This window comes from Arvicola amphibius, chromosome 12 (genome assembly GCF_903992535.2).
Source record: "Arvicola amphibius chromosome 12, mArvAmp1.2, whole genome shotgun sequence".
NCBI lineage: Eukaryota > Metazoa > Chordata > Mammalia > Rodentia > Cricetidae > Arvicola > Arvicola amphibius.
Genome location: NC_052058.2, coordinates 24,237,763 through 24,254,948, shown reverse-complemented (window position 1 = coordinate 24,254,948; position 17,186 = coordinate 24,237,763). Strand labels below are relative to the sequence as shown.

Here is a 17,186-nt window from a genome sequence, read left to right as displayed (position 1 = left end):
ACTAATGACTTAGCCTCCCACCCAAGGCCTCATCCCCTCCCAGCCTGTTACTCTCCGTGGTAAACTGCACTTTATAGTTTGGAAAGGAGAAACCATATTGAATTCACAGCTGTGCTCTGCAATTGAATGCAATTTTGACTCTATCTGCCTGGAGTTAAAGTCAGCATCCACCGGATAAGCTCTCTATCCCATAAGAGTTTTCCCGTTTCATCTATCCCGTAGAACCCAGAAACTCAAGTCATTAAATTTGGCAGCAGTCGCCTTTTACCCAGTGAGCTGTCTTTGTGAAAGGCCCAGAACTAGAGGGTTATTTTCAACCGTCATGTTCACTGTTGACCCCAGTTCTGCTAACTAGGATGAAGGCAGTCTCTATCTAGTCTTTGGAAATCAATCATAAATACCCAGCACTTGTTGTATAGTGCTGGTCTCATGGGGGTGGGGAGTGGTGGTGAGGTGATCTAGCAAAAGAGAAAAGGGATCCTGATGTAGCCTTCTCCCTTGCCTCCTCTTCCCCGGATCCACCCTCAGAACAGGGATACGTAGCAAGGGCACCCAGTCTGTCTCATGTTGAACATGAGCACAGAGAAGGTGCCTGAGCCCCCTTCCATGCCTTTTTCTCACCCTGCCCTGCTTTAGTAAACCAGTGGTTCAGTTTGCCAGTTCCACTTCCTTCTCCCTCTGCCCATTCCATGTTGAGCACCATGTGTTGGAGAGTGTGCTCCTTAGCCTTCCAATTGCGTGCTAAGGTTTCTACTCCAGTTCTTCTGTGAACTCTTGAGTGTCACATCTAACTCCTGCTGTGAGAAGTCTTCAGGTAGGACTCAGTGACCTCCCTCATCAGGACCTGTCTGCAGCCCTCCAGGCCACCAGCTTCAATCTCCCTGGCCAGCTCCATTCCAAGGTTCCTGCCAGGAAATCTGCCGCAGAGCCATAGGCAGTCTCTCCACTCAACACATGCTTTTGACTCTGGGCTGTCCCGGCAGAGACAACCATATTGGTTCCCATTGAACATACTCAGCATTGTTTAGAGATCAGATTTAAATACCTGTTTTACAATCCCAGGAAGGAGAGACATTTCTCTGTCAGATACAGTGTCCGTAAATGGAAAAGAAACACAGAAGGCCCACACAGAGGTCAACTTTGGTTATTTAACTAACCCTTAATTGTCTGTGTTCTTCATCTAGCTGAATTGGTCATCACCAGGGAGATTGGGTACCAGGGTGCAAGAAGCTCCCATATGAAGGAGTTCTGGAAGCATATCTTTATGATCATTTTCACCCAGTGATGTTAAAAACAAAACAGAACTTGGGTCCTTAGCAGAGACTTGGGCCTAGGGACCCTTTACTGGTTTTTATCTTGACTTTTGTTTCAAGCAACTATAGTGAGGGTTTCATTAGCCGCTGTCCTATAAATTCTTTAAACTTGGGTAAACACGATCGGGGCTTTCATCCACCCAACTCCTGGTGGTGTCATCTTGGAACCTTAGTTTTTAACCCACTTAATGTCTCTTTCATCCATTTAATTTCTTCCTTTAAAGTTTTAAATTCTCACCCCGCCCTGTGTGGTGTGTGTGTATGTGTGTGTGTGTGTGTGTGTGTGTGTGTGTGGTGTATGTGTGGTATGTATGTGGTGTGTGTGTGTGGTATGTGTGTGTGTGGTGTGTGTGTGGTGTGTGTGTGAGTGGTGTGTATGTGTGGTGTGCATGTTGTGTGTGTGTGTGTGTGTGTGCTGGTTGGGGGGCTACTATGTGCCTGTGCCCTTGAAGACCCAAGGCATCAGCTCTCTCTGGATCTGAGAACACTCAGACTGGCTTTTAAACTTTCCATTATGTGCAGTTAACCATACCTACAAAGCAAAAGGGAGATGATGGATTCATTTCCTTTGCCGTTGTAACAGTTGCCACAAGTTTGTTTGGGGCTCTCGAAACAATACACATTTATTCTCACACAGTTCTAGAGGTCAGATATCTGAAATGGACTCCATTTCTTCTTCTTTTATAGTGTTAGGAGGTGACTGGCATTCTTTGGCATATGGTCCGACCTTCATCTTATTTATTTATTTATTTATTAAAAATTTCCACCTCCTCCCATCCTCCCATTTCCCTCCCACTTCCTCCACTCCCTCTCCCCCTCGCTCTCCAGTCCTAAGAGAAGTCAGGGTGTCCAGCCCTGTGGAAAGTCCAAGCCCCCCCCCCCCCCATCCAGGTCTAGGAAGGTGAGCATCCAAACAGACTAGGCTCCCAAAAGCCAGTACATGCAGTAGAATCAAAATCTGGTGTCGTTATCATTGGCTTCTCAGTCAGCCCTCATTGTCAGCCACATTCAGAGAGTCCAGTTTGATCACATGCTTGTTCAGTCCCAGTTCAGCTGGCCTTGGTGAGCTCCCATTAGATCAGTCCCACTGTCTCCGTGGGTGGATGTACCCCTCGCAGTCCTGATTTCCTTGTTCATGTTCTCTCTCCTTCTGCTCTTCATCTGGGCCTTGGGAGCGCAATCCAGTGCTCCAATGTGAGTCTCTGTCTCTATCTCCATCCATCGCCAGATGAAGGTTCGATGGTGATATGCAAGATATTCATCAGTGCTGCTATGGGAGAAGGCCAGTTCAGGCACCCTCTCCTCTGTTTCTCACAGACCTAGCTGGGGAAATCCCCTTGGACACCTGGGAATCCCTCTTGAGCCAAGTCTCTTGCCAGCCCTAAAATGGCTCCTTTAGTTAAGATATCTTCTTCCCTGCTCCCATATCCACCCTTCCTCCATCTCAACCATCCCGTTCTTCCAAGCTCAATGAGCCCATTGTAGCTTTATCACTTCTGCCCTATAAGGTATCCACAGGTCCTACAAGCCAAGATGGGCTCCTTGAAGAGCCACTCTTTAGTCTGTGTACAGGAGATGGGAATGAAATTTAATGTGACTCAGTCTACCCTCATGCCTGTTCCTATTTCTTCCTGGCTGTTGTCCATCATCGTCAGTGGAAATATTCTCACTCACAGGCCATGTCTTCTCGAGGGTTTACACAGATGTTTTTCCAACCAGAAGATACTGCTCATACTTTCCGTGGGATGCTCATAGGTCCCTCTGGCAACGTTCCTCCAAATCTCTAGACTTTTTTTTTCTTATGTGTGCTTTGTATCAATCTTGACTTACATTTGCAATACATGTTAGGTTTCCATCATTCTGGTTCAAGTCCCCCGTTTGGAGGAAGGGTCTCAGCCTGAAGGCTGATGCAATATTTGCCTATGTTTGTCAACATTGTGTCTCCTGGCTTGTGGCAGCCTGTCTGATTCCTGGACCCTGTTTCCATAACAAGCCCAGATCTAAAAGTAACAGCTTCAGGGAGTTCTTATTCTTCTGTCTTTAGTGTTTGGATGCTGCAGTGCCGAATGCATTGATTGCTTTGAAAGCTTTATGAAGTATTTTCAGGAAAATGCAAGCTTCCACATGAAAGTTTGGGAAGAATCTCTGAAGAGTTAGGGCAAGGAAAGAAAGAGATTGAGATCTCTGGGGACCAAAAAACAAAACGAAACATATCACCTTCCCCCTGGCATGTAGTCTCTGCCAAATCATGTACCCTCAAACACTGGTCCTTCTGGAAGAATGCTCCCCAACCAAGGAAAAGCCATTCTGCTTCTTTTTAACTCCCACACAACAATGCTTTGCCTTCCATTGCTCATACCACTTCTTAGGGGTGGGAGGTGGGACGGGGTGATTTCACACCTGTGATCCAATTGCCTTGACCTCTCTTGTGCTGAGGTCACAGGTATGAACCACCATGCCTGGAGAACCTCACATCTTACCCTGCATCCTCAGATTCACCTTCAGTTGGTGTCAAATGTTCAAAACAATCATATGATGTAGGCGTTATCGTGCCACTATTTTACTAACAAATAAACACCTGCTCAGAGTCAGAAAGTAAACCCCACAAACCTCAGCTCTGCCGCATGGTATGCTAGCTCCAAACCAAGGATTTTTAGCACATGTCAAGGCTGCATTCTAATAACCACCCCGTCCTTGTCTCCATGTAAAAGGGAGCTATCAGAAGGCAGAAATGTTTATTAATATCATAAAGTATTCCCTCAGTATCTATTACAATCAATGACAAACAGCCCTTGTTCCATTAAAGCCAGACAAGTAAACTATTAAAGAAATGAACTTATGAAACAATAGATACTTCTTGAAAATGGAAATTTGAGAAATTATAAGCTTCTGTTTCAACATTTTCTTTTCCAGGGAAAGAGAAAAGATGATTTGAAATCTAATTGCAGCAATAGAAACAGTCCTCTGGTTCTCATTGCTGTGCCATTATTTTCTCAACAACCCATTTTTAGTCATTAGGCAAAGAGAAACACTGAATAAGACCTCTGATTTCTCAGGTAATTTTTCTGACAATGCATCGTGAGAGAAGACACCGAGTTAGCGAAGTGATGGAACGCATATTGGTGTTTAGTAAGATCTCGGTCTTGGTATTCTCCGTTTCTTCTCTTTCCTTGTCTCCATCTTTAATACCCATTATTTATTCTCTCATCTTTTCTTTAGGATATGCTAAATGAGTTTAAAGTAGGATCCACATGCAGTAGCAAGTGTTTAGTCTGCGGAACCTCTCTGTAATTGAACATAAAAGAATGCTTGGCGGTTGTGGGTACCACCACTATCCACAGAAGCTCTCGTGGGAACTTTGCTGACCCTTCCACCTTTGGAACTCAAAATTTCCACAAATATCTGTCTTCCTCAACTGGAGGGCCATTTCCCACTCTTCATTATCTAGCTCCAAACTGAATTACCAAAAGTCCAGTGTTCCTGCCAGCACTATTTTGAATAAGATGGGGAATTGAAGGTCAAAGGGAAATGAGCTGTTTCTGGCCTGTCCGTCTTGTCCCCACACTGTCTCTTTATTACCCTCAGTAACCTACCCGGAGTAATAAGTATGTCAGAAGCAGATGATAATATCTTGGGAAATGTCCCAATTTCCATGAGAATCATTTAGTAGAGAGTGGACGGAGCTTGGGAAAAAACAATGCTATTGTAAAAATACAAACTAAAGCAACATCACAAGAGGAGAGATGTCATAGCATGGCTGCAGTGTGCTGGGCAGCCCCCAAGGTCTTAGAAAAAGCAGCGTCAATGAAGACAATGTCACCTCATCCTCCATGCTTTCAGGGTTGCACATGTGACGAGCGAGAGACTGTCTGAAAGAAGCTTACCTTATTGTCAAGCACACATACCCACAAAGCGTATTCCATCTCCCTGTTCAATGCATGTCTATCATCCCACAGAGACCGACAGAAAGCCTTTGTTCCGCTGAAGTCAGACATATAGATTAGTACAGAATGAATGTATGGATCCTGTTATACAATGCTATGATAGGGGCGGCACTCATAATAACGCACGTTTATCAAATATTTACTCTGCACCTAAAGCTGCTGCCGGCGCCTCATGGATAGTTTACCATCCTCATCACAGGTCTCCATCACTGTTTTGTTACGTGAAGTGAGTTGTGTTCTTTAGGAACATGGGAAGGGAAGCTGCTGGATGGTGGAAGGTAGAAGATACAGCCATGGGCTGTGACTCCACTTCCTTTTTCCCACTCTGTGGATAGGCTTAAGGGGTAGCAGATTTTGGAGGAAGGAGTGAAATCAGAAGGATTTTAAACTGGTGTGTGGTAGAGGATTTGTGGGGAACGCTTGCAAGCTATCAAGGAGGTGCTTGGTGTGCAAAAAATTGTGGTGGATAGTGGGAAACAAGACTGGTAACAAGAGACATGGACAGCCAGAAACCGATGTTTTGAGTTTAGGATAGACCAAGCAGGGCATGGGGAGGGGTGGCATGGAAAGGGGAGGGTATAAGGTTAGTGAGGCAGATATCACGGTAGTTCAGTTCTTTAGAACTGGTAAATGGAAATGTGGAGGAGGGAAGATGCATTGAAAGAATTTTCTGGAAAAAGGAGCAACACATGTAGCCAATTAGCTGTTGGGATGAGGAAGAGAGTCCCTAAGGATCAGGGGGTACAGGTTATGAGAATGATGTGGTTGTACTTACAGCTGAGATGGGTCATTGGGAATGCGTGGAATGATGGGTAATGATGGTGCCACTCTCAGCCCATGAAGATCATGGGCCTTTGCTTTCCTCACTTATGTGCCAAAGATGTTGAATGTTACAACTGTAAAATCTTACTATTGCGAGAGGGTGAGCAGGGGACTTATCACCTTTTTCCTTTATTCCATTCTGCCCTTCCCTGCTCTTTCTTTGGATTAGAGCAAAGAATTCAAATCTCATTTAAGCTTACCCAGCAAAGTGACTAGCTTGGCAGGAGGGTTGAGTCAAGGGCACACTGTCATGATGGCCAAGGGCACTCTGTCACCATGTGTTTCCCATTATTGCCCATGGCTTTTTGTTCTGGGACTATACTAGGTATGTTCCTTTCTTAGCACAGGACTTTCTGTAATAACATGGCAAATTATAAACCCTGGTGCTAATGGTGTGCCGTGGTCAGTCAGTGTACCAGGCACTGAGAGAAATGCCTCACACACAGTAGCTCATCTCACCACCACAAAGGATACTTAGGTAGGTACCATTGCTCTTGTTGGCAATGAGAAATCAAGCAAACAGGGTTCAGAAAGTACCCAAAGCTCGGTGGGTGGGCTGAGAAGTCTGAGGTGGCCATGCCTGACCTCGGTCACTAGGCTATCCCATTTTTTTCCTTTAAGGAAAAGGAGCTTTTGGGGAGTTTGAGCTTTCTGGAAAGTCATTCAGTGTTCCACTTGGCTTCTCTCAAGGAACAACCCGTTCAACATGTAGACGGTTGCTTCCAGTCCTGTAATCTGAGATGGGGTTTGCATCAGTTACAGGCAGACACCTCTTTTCTGCCAAGTGCAGGGCAGAGATTAAACAGGGGTCGGTGTATTATTTGTGAGCGTGAAAGAGACTGGAGATCTGGAAAGTATCTTATGATGTCACGGGGATGGATCCAGGTGGTCACATGACACGGTTATCCGAAGCAACTGGCTGCTACTCTTGCCTTGATGGCTTTTCTTGGTAATGGAAACTTCTCCACATTCATTGTTGACTGTTCCCATGCTTTCACCAGTATGGTTCATAAATTCTCCCAAACGTCTTCTGTTTGAATTTGAGCAATCTCTCTCTCTCCTTCACGGGAGCATTTCTCTACTTACAAAAATCTGACTTTTGAATCATTTTAGACAGACACTGTTATTTTTAAGGGTCTTGTTTGAAGCTCCAGAGGCTCTGGCGGTCAGTCCAGGGTCTGCTGCTTGGGTGGAGGTGTCATCTTAGGTTGAACTCCAAACTCTGCTGCTCTGGGTTCAGAATCACTATGGACACCGTTCTATCCATCCTCCCACCTCCGCAGTCCCCCATTTGTCCTGGTATGGGTGACAGTGTGCAACTATGGTGGGGTGGGGCAGACTAGTTCTAGAGCCTTAAATGGCAGTATTGTGGACTTTTGTCCAGGGGAGTTTCCTCTCCCCCCCCCCTCTCTCTCTCCCTCTTCCTTCTTTTCTCTCTCCTCTATTTTTTGTTTTCTTCTGTGTCTCAAACACTGGCTTCAACACTATGGGGGAAGAAGCTAAGTAGTGCCTTCTCAATGATTTATGGAGAAGAGACATGGAAGTAGCATACACTTCTCCATCATCATTGACTTTTAAGCTCAGGGTTACAAGTCCCCAAGTCAAAGGAATATTGGGAATGAGAACTCGTACTGAGTGCACAGATGTTAAATAAGTAGAGAGGCTGATGGCGAAGATGATGATGACAATGGTCGCAATGGCAATAATAGCAACAGCTGGCATGTATAGCGTACTATTTATGTACCAGGGACTGGGCCAACCTGCACTGCCATTATCTCTCATATACTCACAGGAACGTCTTATACCATCTCCTAATTCATCCTCATTTTACTGATCAAGTTGTTGAGCCCCAAGGTTACACGGCTTGTGTAAAGTCACTCAGATAGTGACTACTGGAAAATAAGGAGATCTATTCAAGACCAATTCTAGGTTGTTTTTGGTAAGTAACCAAGTATATTAATGGTTAGTTGTGGGTGGTGGTTTCTCAGTAACCTCGCAAGCAAGACCACTGTAGCTACAAAGAAACCAAACTGAACACGTACTTTTTGAGCAGACACTTAACAAGCTGATGAAAAGTGTTTATATAATTTATTCCACAGTACCAACAAAGTTCCAGTTGTTTGTGTTCCTCTTGCGCCTTGTATGAAAGATTCACTAGCCCACAACAGGGTCTGAGAGTGAGATTCGGATGCCCTCATGGTTGATATTAGACAACGAAAAATCTCAGAGTCAATGACGGGATCTGGGGCAAAGCAGGGGTCAAGCAGCAGGTGCCATCCCTAGGAGTGAAGGGTGAGGTGCATCGTTACAGACTCAGTTTACCATGTGCAAGGGGTTCACAATAGGCTTACCAGTCCACATGAGCCTCACTCCTGTGACCAGAGAGAGACCATTATTTGTAGCAAGCATTCTGCGTACAGTGATCTTGATCAGATCAGCGGGGACCGTTGTAGATGGCCCCACAGGAGCTGAACTTTCTAAAAAGTTTGCTGGTCACCACCGAGAAGTGAATCTCCAACTGGAGCAAGTACCTGGTGACCTACACCCACCTGACACTGTTGCAATTGGAAGCAGGCAAAAGTGTAATGAGCTAACACGTTTCATCGTTTCTCGCTCTTTTGTTTTTGCCTTTTGCTCCCCAGGAGACTTCCACACAAGTAGTAGTGTGTGGCCTCAGGAAGGCACCCAGCAAAGATAGTGCTCATTAGTCTGTTAAAGAAGCAAACGAGTAGAAGAAGAAACTGCATATGGCTCTGTTTTTTAATTGGCACTCTGATCTTATGAAAAAGTTAGCTTATTTAAACAAGTGTCCTATTGACTACCTACGTGTGTGTGTGTGTGTGTGTGTGTGTGTTTGTGTATGTACATTTGCACAGATGCCGGAGGACAACCTTGGCTGTCATCCCTCAGAGTTTTATTTATTTTATTTTATTTTTTGAGACAGGCTCTCTCTCTGGCCTGTAACCCGCAAAGTAGGCTAGGCCAACTGGCCAGTGAGGGCCTAAGGACCTACTTGTCTCCCACTGTTCCGAAATGGGATTATAAATACATGCCACAGTTCCTACATTGTCTTAAAACCTAGTTTCTGCATTCTTCATGCTTGCAAGCTGAGTACTTTATCCACTGGGCCCCTCCCCAGCGCTTTGTTGCCTTGGCCTGTGAGGGCATCTGAGTGACAGCAGTCTGGGCACAGCGGAGGTAAGAGCTTGCACACAAAATGACAATAATTGTTATTAAGTCTGCCAGGAAATGGTTGAACATAACAAGAGCTTGAAGGATGTAAGAGATAAATGTGTTTCCTATAAATATGCCGTATTTGACAGCTGTCATTGTCAATTCCACGTTTCCAGCCGTCTTGTAGTTCAGAGTGTCATATAATGTAGCCAGTCACATGACCCTTGGGAAACGGTTGTCATGGCTGCGGCCACATCTCAGTTCCCTAACAATGATGGCACTATATATCTCCTGCCGTCTTTCTCCACCTTTCGCCTACTTCTGTCACTGAGGGTTATCTTATGCAAACTAACCCTAGGGTCATTTACCTAAGGTACCAAATAGAAATTACATAAATCAGGTATGAAGATGGGCCTGTATTTTAATGTACCACTCTGTGTTAGATGGCTAAAACAGAGGCAATGGGTGGTTTCTTTTTAGCCAGATGGAAGTAGTAGATGCCAGAGTGATGGAGTCTTTCCCTATTCGAATGGCCCGGTCCTGCTTTCTCCCCAAACCTTGAGTGTCGATCATGATTTTTAAGCAGTCATGTTAAGAGGAACTTTGGGAGGGGTGGGGGGTAAGCGAAGATGGTAGATAACAAACGTGTGTGTGTGTGTGTGTGTGTCTGTGTGTACATTTCCAAAGGTATTTATTGCTTTTTGAGGAAGCAAGAAACACATAGTTTTCCACTTTTGTGAAAAGGAGCCTGCAGCGTTTCCTTAGCCAGATCCAGGGTTCTTTAACCCACAGCCATTGTGAAGCACGACTCTTAGTGGCCAGCAGGGGGCATCTGCAACGCAGATTTGGGTTGCATTGCGGTTAACCATCCAATAATAGATCAAGGCTTTTGGAAACCTGTGTTGAAAATGCTGCTCTACACATCCCAAGCTTCCAGCAGAGTGTCTTTTCTTCATGGATGTACTTGAAATGCGTCTGGAGTCTAGGATTAAACCTGCCTGTGACTGCCAGATGCAGTACAAGCACGGGGCCCCTAAAGGCCCCTCTGTGTCTTTAACATAGTCAGATGTCACCTTGCATTGTTTTCAGCGTTCCCCGTCTCCTTAAAATATATTCTGTGTGAGCGAATGTGGATGACTGGCTCTGTGCCCCACTTGAGCCCTGCCTGCCGGTTTTCTTCTCCCTCTCCATTTTCTTGTTCTTATTTTTAGGACCGGAAATGGATGCAGGCCCTTGCCCATGCTGGGCAAGCACTCAGCACGCTTCCTCCTTAGCCTCACACCTCTTTATCACCAGCGACTCTATAGGGAGAAACCGAACTCAGTCATTTTATGGTCCTTGCAGTCGTCTGGTGGCTTTATGTCTCTCCAGTCAACCTAATTAGTCGACTGTGATTTGAAGCAGTTGTAGCCAGAAGATCGCAGGGAGTTGGGGCAGAGGCACAGCTGAAGTTGTTCTCTAACCAACATTGCGGTCTGTCTGTGCATTTCCGTGGGTATTTATTGCTTTTTTTCTAGGAAGCAAGAAGGCACATAGACTTTCCCCCTTGTATCTCATCAATGTTTTCAGTGATGGAAAAAACATCTACAACATAGTTTGCATGGTGTACAGTTGTGCCCTTTGGAGTTGTTCCAGACATCACCAGGGCCAGAAATGCCATCTTAATCCTTGAAACATCTTGAATCCGAGCTTGTCTATAGGTTCCTAATCACATTTTCTCCAGTGCAGTTCTATTTCTAAAGAGGCTGAGTGGCTTCTGTTTGTAGGGAGACCTGGCGCTGGCCTTGCACACACATGCCTCTGAAGGTTAGAACTTGGAATTCCAACCCCCTGGCCAGCGTCCCCACATGGGAGCAGTTTGAGCCTTGCACACACATGCCTCTGAAGGTTAGAACTTGGAATTCCAACCCCCTGGCCAGCGTCCCCACATGGGAGCAGTTTGAGCCTTGCACACACATGCCTCTGAAGGTTAGAACTTGGAATTCTAACCCCCTGGCCAGCGTCCCCACACGGGAGCAGACTGAGCCTTGCACAAGGCTGCGACAATTCAGACCTTTGCAGCTTGAAGTCGCTGGAGTGACTCATCTCTAGAACTATCTTCCCCGAGCCTGCAATTAAACTCTCAGCCAGGCGTTTCCAATTGATTTTATTTCAGAACAAGTTTTTGTTTTTGTTTTTCCCACTTGTAACACAAAAGGATAACAAGAGGAGGGGGGAGGTAGACGAGAGAAGATATAAATCATTCCTTGTTAATCAGCATTAATGTAATTTAACCCGGGAAAAATGCCTAGTGTGCAGTCAAAGAAAGCGAGAGATTGTGGCTGGCGAGGTAAACAAATTAGAAAGTTTTCCTCTCCAGATAGAGATGCTTCTGAAACCAAATTAATGTCAGATGCATTCAAGTTTATCATTAAAGGGGAGGGGGAGCTAATTCGGCAAGGTTGAGCTAATTTGGTTTTCCTGTGGATTTGTGCTATTCCCACACTTGTGTGAGGCTCTGACGGGAAGGAAGGCAGTCGAGGTGAAGCCGTTTTCCAGGAACTCTCAAGCCTGTAGCAACTCTGTGTTCTTTCTGTTTGTTTTGTTTTTCCAAGATGCTCAGTATTCAGAGTGGCTAGGACTCCACCATTTGTCAACTTTAAACAATTACCGCTTGATGAGCATAAATGCAATAATAATCATGCTTTTCTGTGTGGCTGCAAATGAATAATTAGGTCAGGTGACTTCCCGCTAACTTCCCAATGTCCTCTCCTTCAGCCTGTATACTAAGGCAGGAATGAAGTGTTTCACAAAAAAGAGTACCTAGTGTTCCGGTATAGTTACCAGCTCTGAGAAGGGAAAACACACATGAACATGAACATGTGTGTATATAGTGAGTATCGTACATCTCAGGGTGGCTATGAAGGACAACCCTAAACTTCTCATCTACCTGCCTTTGCCTCCTAAGTGGTGAGGTTATAGACCTTTGCCACCACACACAGTTTATGTGGCTCTGCAGGTCAAACCCAGGGCTTCTCACACAGGAGGTAAACATCCAGCCAACTGAGATTCATCCCCAGCCTCAAAACGTGATTTTTTTTTTTTTTTTAGAAATAGCTGACATAAACAGTCCTTCTCTAGATCACTCCACACACACACACACGAAGCCAAACCCATCGAACAAATGATATAGAGAAAATCTTCCTGGGGTTTTGGGGATGCCTTTGAATTGCTTTTTCTCTACCTTTAACTCTTTCTTACACTCATGCCAAATGTGCCACAGGCTAGGTGCAGCATGGTGTCCCTTGTCACCCTTCCATTGGGAAGATGGAGACATGACAGCCTGCCTCATTTAATTCAGCAGTCTGATCTCTATCACATTTCATGAGCCAGCAGTTCATTCACCGCCTTCTCTCTGACCTGTAAGACCAGTCAGGTGAATGTCTGCCAGTTTGTGAGGAACACAAAAGGTCTTGCTCGTTTGGGTGATGACTGGCCATTGTCCAACTCTACCTCTGCTTCCTCTGAGAAGGTCCCCTAGCCTCTCCCTAATGGGGACTGGGACTTCCTCTGCAGGGCCTGGTCTCTTCTGGAAAGCCCAATATTGAAAGATCTCAATAGGCTATAGGCACCTGGACAGCAAAGACCACAAGGCCTATGGGTGTTCGTATGCTTACTATGTGCTACCTAATACAGCAAACATAATTTGTAAATTAGCAAGACATGTATGCATGAATGAATGAGTGAGTGAGTGAATGAATGAATGCATATATTAAAAATGCCCAACTGCTTTGTTCTAACTACCCTCTAACGCATGACTATTACTCGTGCATAGGAGATTGTAAACCTGTATCTTTCTACCTTACAAAAGAAAATGGCTCAGATAAAGCAAAAGAGAAAAGGTCAAAGACATAGAAGTGTGGGGGGAACAGGAAGCCCCCAAACATGAGTGCTTATCACTAGTGTTTATGTAAGTGTTGGTGGGTGTAATGTGTTGAGGTCGGCATTTGGTAATCGCTCTCCTTACGTGTGCAAAGGAAGAGGTATGTGGAGGCCAAGAGGCGGGATCTCTTTACCAGATAATGTAGAGAGAAGATAAACCTTATATCTCTGACCGTAATGCTACATATTGACCAGCAGAGGGCAGCTCCAAGGGCTGCCTACATTTCCCAAACAACTCCCAATAATATTTTTATTCTAATTAATGTAATATGGATAGTCTTACTTCCTGAGTTAGAATACTCGAGGAAGCTTTCGTCATTTAAAAAATAGCCTATGTAATTTTTCGATCCCTCTGTTTGGTGCTTTAGGTAGGACACAGGTTAAACCTGTGAAAACAGCGATAATGCAGCTGAAGCTAACTTTGCAGAAGCAGAAATGTGTCCAAATGATGTGCCCGGTGACTCACAATGTTAGCCCATTTAATCATCGCAAAAGTCCGAGAACTTACCATTCTATCAGTACCGATTTCCAAGCCAGAAAAGCTTAACATCAGATAATTTAAGTAACTTGTAGAGCCTGGAATCAAGGGAGAGGTATCTTATTCAATGTGTTATACAAGACCCATGCATCAGAATACTTTTGACCACAATGCTTTGTTCCTCTGAGCTCTACTTGATGTTATGGAGTGCTAGGGCTAGCTTTGCTCACTGAGAAGCTTCTAGAGAAAGAATGGAAGCAAAGAGAGATATAAATGAAAAGATACCACAGAGTTAACTATTTCTAAGTCAGTTACAGCATCGTATTTTGATCTCAAAGGAAGTTCAATGTAGTAATTGGAGATCTGCGGCGTTTGTAAGTTACAAGACGGTGCTTTTTAAACTTTGGCTTTAATATATGCATAGTTATTCATCTTGGCTATGTGTTTCATCTCTTTGTCATCTCTGTGCATAAATTAAGAAAGTATGTTTGCACATCAAAATCCTGCCTGGTTACAGTGTGACCCCCATCATAGCTCTTTAAGGCTTTGCTGATGTTTGACACTGACTTGGAGACAAATGTTAACAGATTGGTAAGAAACAAATACAGGATAATTTTAGTTCACCATGACAAATACTATTGAATATTTGCCAGGTTGCCAAGCAACAGTACCAGGCACAAAGATTAAAAGGCACTTAAGACTCAACTCCCACCTTTAAAGGGTTCTTCTATATAGCGTGGAAAACAGGCGTGGATCAATAACCATCATGCAGTACAATGACCCAATAAACCCTATCTTAAAGGTGCACTTGGGATGCCACAGTGACAAAGGAAGGGCAGTCTGGGGTGTCCTGGGAACTCGTATCTGAGATTAGGATTTTAGGGCTGGCAAGATGTCTCGGCTGGTAAACAAGCTTTTAAGACAGGCCGATAACTAGAGTTCCATCCCTATGAACCACAGCAAGCCTGAAGTTGTGGATCACACCTACAACCCTGGCACTTCTACAATGATGGGAGGTGAAAACAGGAGAGTTACCTTGAATCTCCCAGAGAATCGATTGGGGGACTCAGAGGAGCAGAAATGGAAGACTTTGCCTAAACAAGGTGGCAGGAGAGAACTAACTCCCAAAAGTTGTCCTCTGAACTCCACAAATGTATCCTGGCAAATGTAAACACACACACACACACACACACACACACACACACTGTAGGTACATGTATGTAGATAGATAGATAGATAGATAGATGATAGATAGATAAATAGATGATAGATAGATAAATAGATGATAGATAGATAGATAGATAGATAGATAGATAGATAGATAGATAGATAGATAGATTGATTGATGTACACACAATTTCCATGGTCTGTTTAAAGTATAAAATGAAGGTGATTTTCTTCAAAAATTGGTTTTAAAACTAGGTGAAAATCTTCACATCCTGTCATGGAAGACCATCTGGAATTCTGGCCATATCTGCTCACTAAAATGCTGAAGTTAAAGGATATTGAATCTGTAGCCCATCTACTAGAGATTCTTGTCCTCTATGAAGGCTGCTGCGGGGATACTACAGCAGCTATAATGGGACAGTGGGCAAGGATTTTTAGAACAATTCAGCCAAAAGTAGTTTAGTTTTAGGATTGGAAATGGCTTACAAAGACATCTAGCATTGCTCTGTCATTTCATAAAAAGGGAACAGAGATCTGTCAGTAAAAATAAAACCAAAATTGTTCAAATGTAATGCATCTAGTTGATGGCCAAAGCTAGGCAGTTCAGTTAGTAGTTATATATTTGAGAATTCTGGAGACAGACTGATCAGGCTTCATCACCTACTGACTAGGTTGCATTGAGATATTTAAACTTCTTGCCATTCAGTTTTCTCCTCTGAGAAATGGGAATAAGACTGGATTACCAATCATATGGAAATTAGAAAATATGAAGAGAACATTAGATTGAAATGGGATAATACAAATTAGTTGGTGTCTTCTAAACACTATTGTCGGAACTTGGGCGTCCTATTTTTCTACCCTGATGTTCTTTTTGTTGCAATAGGAGTGAAAGAAGCAAATGAGGTTCTTTCCATTTTTCTTCCTCTGGTGCAGAAAGAAATCACTGTTTTATATTTGTGTGCTCATCTGTCATTCTTGTTCCCTGACTTCTATCCTTTCAGGGCCAAGGAGATCAAGATCAAGTTGGGAATTCTCCTCCAGAAGCCAGACTCTGCTGTTGACCTTGTCATTCCATATAATGAGAAGCCGGAGAAGCCAGCCAAGACCCACAAGTGAGTCATGAATATGGATTCCGCATCTTTTCCTCCAGACGATGGCTGTTTTTCCATGTAAAGCACCGTCATTCATCTGTAGCGCCACCCTTCCGATTACTCACTGAAGACCATTTGAGTCCTCAGAGAGTCAGTTCATAAATATTTTATTTTTTGACTCCTCCATGTATAGACCATAACAGTAAATATTTGCAGAATGAAAAGAAGTAGAACCTTGCCCTCATCTTTGAAAAGATGAACTATACTTTATAAAGTGGCACCAGCCCCTCAGTTATTGACTGTAAGGGCAAAGCATCTGATAATTTACTGGCTGGGGTCAAGTAACCCTGATCCAATTAGTTATGAGTCCGGCACATTCGCCAAAAAGTAATAGCCAAGCCTTTTCCTTGGAAGGGAAATGTGAGCAAGATCACACTAACGAAAAGGCAGACAATTTAGGACTCAACAGTCTCTTCTTGAATATACAAGGTTCCCTTCCAGGTCCAGCAGAAGAGAAGAACCACAGCTTCTGGGCAGGATGAAGATTTGCCTAGCTGTTCCCACTTACTGCACACCGAGCGTTGTTCTCCTGACTCATAAAAAACATACTCCCGACAGGGATTTGACAGTCCTGTGTCTCAACTTCAGCTGTGTATGTCTTCCCCACCCGCGCCTTGCCATCAGTGTAGACATGGCAGGAAAGCTTGATTCTACCCCCATGGCTCCACCTACTTTAACTCAGTAACGCCATCCACACCATCACATGTTCCACAATCTTCCATTAGCTCGCCAGACCCTTACTGTTCAGACAGATGCTCTCATCTTCCCTTTATAGCAGAGGTACCCATAGAAATGAAGAAGGCAAGCCAGAAAGCTAAAAGGATGCCAACTCCTTCATTATGCCACCTAAAAGCTTCAAGATCACAGACGTAGGAAAGTACAGGAGTTCTTTTTAACTTCCATTTCTCTTTTTTAATTTAATAGCTGTAGAAATTGGCCAACCCATCCTTTGTCCAAATGACCTTCAACTTAATATAGTTGACTGACTGGAAGGTGCAGAGCCGGGTTATTCTGTTATTTTCCATCATCCTAAGTGGATATTTCCATTTTCCTCCTTTTATTACTTCAAAGTGTTCCCAAACCGGAAGTGAGGCATAATTGGATTTTCTACATTTAAAAAGGAGAAGCTAATTGAATGTGAAGCCTGAAGCCGCAGGCTGCCTGTACTAGTAGACAGCAAGAACCACACTGCATAGCCAGCGGGTCAAAAAGTCTA

At 44.1% G+C, this 17,186-nt stretch overlaps 1 protein-coding gene across 1 annotated transcript in view; it reads left to right on the top strand.

Moving 5' to 3' along the window:
* Positions 1–17,186, top strand: part of Rgs5 (regulator of G protein signaling 5) — a 36,990-nt gene that overhangs the window by 7,328 nt on the left and 12,476 nt on the right. The window contains exon 2 of the mRNA XM_038349129.1: positions 15,821–15,931. Coding sequence (XP_038205057.1) covers positions 15,821–15,931 — 111 coding nt within the window. The remainder of the gene's footprint in view (positions 1–15,820; positions 15,932–17,186) is intronic.